The sequence below is a fragment of the Myotis davidii genome, unplaced genomic scaffold (assembly GCF_000327345.1).
Source record: "Myotis davidii unplaced genomic scaffold, ASM32734v1 scaffold363, whole genome shotgun sequence".
NCBI lineage: Eukaryota > Metazoa > Chordata > Mammalia > Chiroptera > Vespertilionidae > Myotis > Myotis davidii.
In genome coordinates, this window is record NW_006294069.1 from 2,540,190 (window position 1) to 2,547,223 (window position 7,034).

Sequence of the window (7,034 nt, forward strand, 5' to 3'; positions counted from 1 at the left end):
GCTCAACTGCTGAGCCAGGCCAGCGGGGCGCCCAGGCCTGATGCCTGGGCCAGAGGCATCAGGCCTAGGCTGGGGGCAGAACCCAGTGATGGGGGGAAATGAGGCCTGGGCAAGGGGCCGATCCTGCGATTGGAGGGTGATGGGGGTCAACGCCTGAGGGCTCCCAGTATGTGAGAGGGGGCAGGCTGGGCTGAGGGACACTCCCCCCACACACACACACCAAGTGCACAGATTTCGTGCACCGGGCCCCTAGTTAGCTAATAAGTCACAAAGAGTGTAATATTGGTACATGACCCTTTGGTTACGGCCTGGTGTGCTGGACCCTTGCTGTCTAGTCAATGAGCCATACTTCCTGGCTGCAGGACCTTTACAAAGTGAAAATCCACAAGCAATTGCTCAGTATTCATCAGCATCCTCTGTCAAATTAAACAACACTTTTCAATTGTTAATTTCTTGATTATGGACAATGCAATGAGGTACAAAGTGAACTATATGTTTTGTTTTATGAACTTAGAAAATATATTCTAATTCTGTTTCTATAGGCAATGGCAGCAGATAAAAGTGATGAATGGTTTGCTAAACGAATTAAACGTTAATAGAAGATATCATGTGGAACAAGCATTTACGATTCCTGTCTATCACCTGCGAGGTTTGATGTGTCCATTCATAATAAATGCTCTCACAACTTGATTGTTCCCTGTATAGTTGAGGAAGCTGGGTAGTGAAGATTTGTGTATTTTAATCTTTAAAAGGTCTGATATGTTTTTATGTTTTAGGTATAAATCCTTTTATTGTCAGTCTGGGGCAACTATATGGAACATTACCCTTGGTTGGGGATAAATGGAAGGAATTTTAATAAGCATGTGGATTTATGAAAACACTTATTTGCAAAATAAATTTTGTTCCTTAAACCAAAAGATTTAGTTAACACCCCCGCATTCCTTGCTTTAAAATTTTGAGTAGCCAGAGAAAACAGACAGAAGGATCTAATGCAGTGGTTCTCAACCTTCCTAATGCCGCGACCCTTTAATATAGTTCCTCATGTTGTGATGACCCCCAATTTCATTGTTACAAATTGAACATAATTAAAGCATAGTGATTAATCACAAAAACATTATGTAATTATATATGTGTTTTCCAAAGGTCTTAGGCGACCCCTGTGAAAGGGTCATTTGACCCCCAAAGGGGTTGCAACCCACAGGTTGAGAACCGCTAATCTAATGTGTTGTGTAGCTACACACCTGGCTCTGTGCTAGTTTCCTTATATAATTTTTAAAAATCTTCACAAAAAGAACACATTAAATTTCTTTTTTTATATAATGATATTTATTTTTCTTTATTTTTAAAATACATTTCTTTATTGATTTCAGACAGAAAGGGAGAAGGAGAGAGAGCTAAAAACATCAATGATGAGAGAGAATCATTGGTCGGCTGCCTCCTGCACACCCCCCACTGGGGATCGAGCCCACAACCCAGGCATGTGCCCTTGGCCGGAATCAAACCTGGGACCCTTCAGTCCGCAGGCTGACGCTCTATCCACTGAGCCAAGCCAGCTAGGGCCACATTAAATTTCTTTAAAATGGATTAGATGATTTCTTTAGCCTGAAAAAAATTTTTTTAATGTTTTCTTATAATTTTTGTTTGGTTCTGTAGAACAAATACATTTTAATTACTGGAAACATTAATTATATTGGGCACATTTATTATTAAATGTTTTTTGAAGATATACTACTAAAATCAAGCTATTATACCAACCTGTAAGATTCATTATTTAAAGTGGTGAGCAGCTCTAGCTGGTTTGACTCAGTGGATAGAGCATGGGCCTGCGGTCTGAGAGATCCTGGGTTCAACTCTGGTCAAGGGTACATGCCTCGGTTGCGGGCTCCATCCCCAGTGGAGGCAGCCAATCAATGATTCTCATCATTGATGTTTCTATCTCTCTCTCTCATTCCCCTTCCTCTCTGAAAGAAATAAAAATATTTTTAAGCCGAAGCCGGTTTGGCTCAGTGGATGGAGCGTTGGCCTGCAGACTGAGGGGTCCCGGGTTCGATTCCAGTCAAGGGCACATGCCCGGGTTGTGGGTTTGATCCCCAGTAGGGGGTGTGCAGGAGACAGCTGATCAATGATTCTCTCTCATCATTGAATTCACAAGGAGCCCTAGCTGGTTTGGCTCAGTGGATGGAGCATCGGTCTGCGGACTCAAGGGTCCCGGGTTTGATTCCGGTCAAGGGCACCTGCCCAGGTTGTTGGCTCAATCCCCAGTAGGGGATGTGCAGGAGGCAGCCGATCAACAATTCTCTCTAATCATTGATGTTCTCTCTCTCTCTCCCTCTCCATTCCTCTCTGAAATCAATAAAAATATATTTAAAAAAATAAAGTGGTGGGCATGTTCAAATTTCAGGAAAGAAATTGATAATATTGGAAAGGATTGACTCAGAGGATACCAGTTCCAGAATAATATATATTCAACTAGAGGCACGGTGCACAAATTCATGCACAGGTGGTGCCCCTCAGGGTGGCCTGTGGAGATCGGGCCCCAGCTCGCGCCCCAGCCTCATAGCCCTGCATCCCCACCTGGCATCCCGCCATGGCCTGGTTCCGCCCCCTCACTTGCTCTACCATCCCACCTGTGGGGTGATCGATTAGGGTAGGGCCCGCTGCCCAGCTCCCTCAGCACTTGGGAGCTGGGCAGCAGCCCCACCCCCTGCCACCGCTGCTGGTTGCCATCTGCAGGGCAATCGGCGGGGCGATCGGGCCCCTGCTCTCACCCACTTTGGCTTGGTGCTGCCCACTCACCTGCTCCACCATCCTGCCATGGTCCTGCTCGCGTCATGGCCCATCAGGCTAGCAGCGCCTTCACTGCCTCCCACTGCCAGTGCCACGTCGCCAACACCTGCTATGTTCCACGCCGCCCCCTGGTGGTCAGTGCACATCATAGCGAGCAATTGAACTCTCGGTCTCCCAGTCGAACAACCACTCGGGACAATTTGCATATTAGGCTTGTATTATATAGGATTACTTGTAAATCATAGCCTCTGTTGTTCTCCCTTGCTGACAGTGTTGGGTATGGAAATTTCAGGGTGAATTTCAGTCCTTATAGGGTGATCTTCACTGAGAGAAAAAAATCTCTTTCTGGCTTCACAGAACTTTGCACTCAAATTCTGTTTTAGGAAAGCAATCATGAGTTTCAAAGCAAACCAAGTTAGATATTTCCCCCTCTAGACAGTTGGTTCACTGTTTTTGTTTATACATGGGGAAATTATTTATGAATTTTGAATAATCAAATAAACCTCTGTGTTTTTTAGACTACGATTTGTTAATTCTCAGATTTTTCTATTAGATAATTAAGTAATTTTTTTTAATTAAGTAATTTTTTAAAGTAAATCTTGATGTGTGTCTCTAGTAATACTGTTCTTGTGAAACTCTACTTTCCCCAGTGTATTAGGCTACTTCTAAGTTTCTTATGGTAAAATAAGTGATTTATGTAAGCATTGAATGACTAACCAGTACTAGATCCCTCTTTCAGATATCAGGGCTGATATCATAAAGCTAAAATATCCCAAGTAGATAAACAGCATTAACTTACATCATGCATAGTTGTACACTTACTAGTAAGAGGAAAAAATTTTGAAATCAATTATATGTATACTAGAGGCCCGTTGCATGAAGAGATTTGTGCAATAGGCCTTCCTTTCCCTGGCTGCCGGCACCGGTTTTCCTCCAGCACCTGGGACCCAGGCCTTCACTCCGGCTGCAGCAGAGAAGCCAAGCCTCTTCAGTCTTCAGTCGTCTTCGGTCTTTGCTCTGTGCCTGCATATGCAAATTAACTGCCATCTTTGCTTGTTTAAGTTGCATACTCATCCTGATTGGCTGGTGGGCATAGTGGAGTGACACCAATTTGCATGTTTCTCTTTTATTAGTGTAGAGGCCCAGTGCACAAAATTTGTGCACAGGGTGAGGGGCAGCGGTCCCCTCAGCCAGCCTGCACCCTCTCTAATCTGGGTCCCTCGGGGGATGTCCGACTACAGGTTTAGGCCCAACCCCTGCAGGATCGGGTCTAATCATTGATTTTAGAGAGGAAAGGAGAGGGAGAGAGAGAAACATCAGTGATTAGAGAGGATTATCAATTGGCTGCCTCCTGCAGGCCCCACACTGGGGATCGAGCCCACAACCGGGCATATGCCCTGACCGGGAATCGAACCTGATCTCCTGGTTCACAGGACAATGCTCAACCACTGAGCCACACCGGCTGGGCATGGGTATACTTCATTCTTAAGTAATGTACTTAGTCTGTAGCAACTTCCTGCAAATATGTGAACAGAAGATCTCAAAGATAATCTGGTGAGGTTTGGTTTCCTCTGAGGCCTTTATGGTTGTTGCTTCTGTTGTTTACTAGCCCTTCATGAACTGGAGCTAACCTAATGTCATGAAGTATGAAAACAGTGTCTGTGTTTTTCTTTATGACCCTATTTTCTAAGAGCCAAACATAGCTCCAAAGGGCCGAGCCTCACCCTAAGCGCTGAAGCTAATCCTGAAGGGTTGACCCTCGTTCCTAAGAGCCAGGCCTGGCCCCAAAGAGCCCAACCTCGTTTGGAAAAACCAAGCCCGGCTCCAAAAAGCCCAGCCTAGTCCTGAAGCGCCGAGTGTAGCCCCCAAATGCTGAGCTAACCCCAAAGAGCCCAGCCTAGTCCTGAAGCGCCGAGTGTAGCCCCCAAACGCTGAGCTAACCCCAAAGAGCCCAGCCTAGCCTCAAAGGGCGAAGCCTGGCCAGGAGGAGTCCAACCTAGTTCCGAATGGCCTAGCCTAGTGCCAGAGGGTGGAGCCCAGTCCAGAAGGTCAAGCCCCTAAGAGCCTAGCTTAGCCCCAAGGAATGGAGCAGGGCCAGAAGAGCTAAAGCCAGTCCCCAATGGATAACCCTAGCCCCCAAAACATTTTTTTTTAATTAAGGAAAAACATTGGGGAATCCCATACCACAACAGACCTTTTGCTTCAAAATGTCTCTAATATCGTTTAGCCTTCATATCCCAGTGCAATGTTGTGCATTGATGCCGCCATGATATCAGTGCTAAGGAGTGGAAGCTGAGCTCAGGCACTCTGGCTCTTGCATGGGTCAGAGGATTTGTTTTGCTCCTGAAACAAATCCCGTAACATACATGTACATATTGTCCCACAAACATCCCCAAGTAGAAACCAGGATTCGCTACACAGCAGTCCCAAGAAAATTAGTCGCTAGGCCTTGATGAGTGTTTCAGAGGTGGCATTTTGAAACCATCTGCTCCAGTGTTTCTCAGCTGCTGTGTTGTGATGCTACAGTTACTTGCTACAAGTCTGTCTTCCCTCAACACATGAACTTCATCCGGCCTGTGTTCCAGTAGGGGCTTTGGGTCGTAGGACTTGACCAGCTTTTTGGAAGATAACACCTCTTCCCCTCCATAATGCTGGGCTAATAGTGAATGGACAGCCTCTGATGAGATAGGTGCCTGGGCCTCCTCTCTTTACCTCCTCCCCCAGAAGCAGAGCCTCCGTCATGGACTTCAAACCTTGGGCATTTTCCTAGCCTGATTCTCTGCCACCCCTCTACTGCCGTCAAATATCTACATATGATCTGACCATAGGAAGGCTGGGAAAACTTAGAATCAGACCCAAGGCCAGATTTGATGGACTTTCTTTAGAGGAGAGATGCCCTTAACGCATTTCGGTCAGCTCCCCGGTACTCTCAGTCACTTTGAGTTCACTGCTGTTCGAACAGCAGATGTGCACTTTTGTGCAGCTTTTTAAGAAAAAATATATTTTATTGAGTTTTACAGAGAGGAAGGGAGAGGGATAGAGAGTTAGAAACATCGATGAGCGAGAAACAACACTCAGCTGCCTCCTGCACACCCCCTACTGGGGATGTGCCCACAAACCAAGGTTCATGCCCTTGACCGGAATCGAACCTGGGACCCTTCAGTTCGCAGGCTGACACTCTATCCACTGAGCCAAAGCGGTTAGGGCTCATGCAGTTTTTAAAAGATTTATTGATGTCTCAGCTACGGTAGCCACAGTTTGGGGACATTTCAGCCATCAAGGTCTTTTAAGAAGCCCATTTCCCTACCAGAGGAGCCCTGCTACTTCATTGTTTGACTCCTTGTCCCCCTTAACCATTTTCCTTTTTCTTCAGTTCTTCTACTTTAGTAATGTAGATCCTCATGGCGTCCATCTTGGTCATCCCTTTTTTCTCATTCCATGCCTCCCATTTGGCCTTGGCTTTCACATCTGTGTCAGGCGGGGCAGGGATGTTGCAGTCGCCCTGGGTGGCCTGTTTGTAGAAGCTGTACACCACCAGTTTCTCCTGATCACTCACAGGGCCCTTCAACTGCTTCAGAGTGGCGCAGGCCAGCTCAAATTCCACTTGGCCCATTGCGGGAACTGAGGTTCGGCCCCTCTGGCTCTTTTAAGTGATACCTGGTCCTAGAAGCTGGAGGGTGAAGAACTAGAAACACTTGGGGCTGGTGATTATGTCTGGGAAGAAGGGAAAGGGAGAAAAGGAGACAGGGTGATATATATGGGAAAACACGGGATATTTGTGTTCTCAGTGAAAAACCAAATGGGCCCACTGGACTGGATCTGCCCTCACGGCCGCCCCCCCCCCCCCCACCCGCACACCCACAACCCCCCCCCCCACACACACACAGTTGTTCTGGTCCCGCACTGTGCATTTTCTGGGGCGGAGGACGACCATTCACATTTCAAAGGCGTCTACGATGCCAGAAAATTAAGGAGCTGCTGCTGTGTTCTGAAGGAGGAGCAATGGGGACGCTTTGGGAGGCTGTGGCGCTAGGTGGTCAGAGCGTGAGATGGGGAGATGCGCTGGGGGGAAGAAGCCTGGCATTACAGAGGGTGCGTCCGTGCTGGTTAGTGGGCAGCCTGCGAGGGGCGTTCAGTGTGTGTGAACTGCGGGGGATTCCGGGGTGACTGGGGGGAGCCGAATGCGGGGCTGGGAACGGAGCTAATGGGTAGGACCCACTGGGAGCAGGAGGCAGGGCTGGGCAGTG

General features: G+C 47.3%; 2 protein-coding genes across 2 annotated transcripts in view; one reads left to right on the forward strand and one right to left on the reverse strand.

Moving 5' to 3' along the window:
• The window catches only part of GLOD4 (glyoxalase domain containing 4), a 20,330-nt gene extending 19,413 nt beyond the window's left edge, over positions 1–917 (forward strand). Inside the window, exon 9 of the mRNA XM_006768076.2 lies at positions 543–917. Within this exon, the coding sequence (XP_006768139.1) occupies positions 543–596 (54 nt within the window). The 3' untranslated portion in view covers positions 597–917. The remainder of the gene's footprint in view (positions 1–542) is intronic.
• Positions 918–5,997: 5,080 nt separating this feature from the next.
• Positions 5,998–6,627, reverse strand: LOC102771561 (diazepam-binding inhibitor-like 5). Its single transcript, XM_006768125.2, has one exon. The coding sequence runs from the start codon at positions 6,398–6,400 to the stop codon at positions 6,137–6,139; it is 264 nt and encodes an 87-aa protein (XP_006768188.1). The 5' UTR covers positions 6,401–6,627; the 3' UTR covers positions 5,998–6,136.
• Positions 6,628–7,034: the final 407 nt, after the last annotated feature.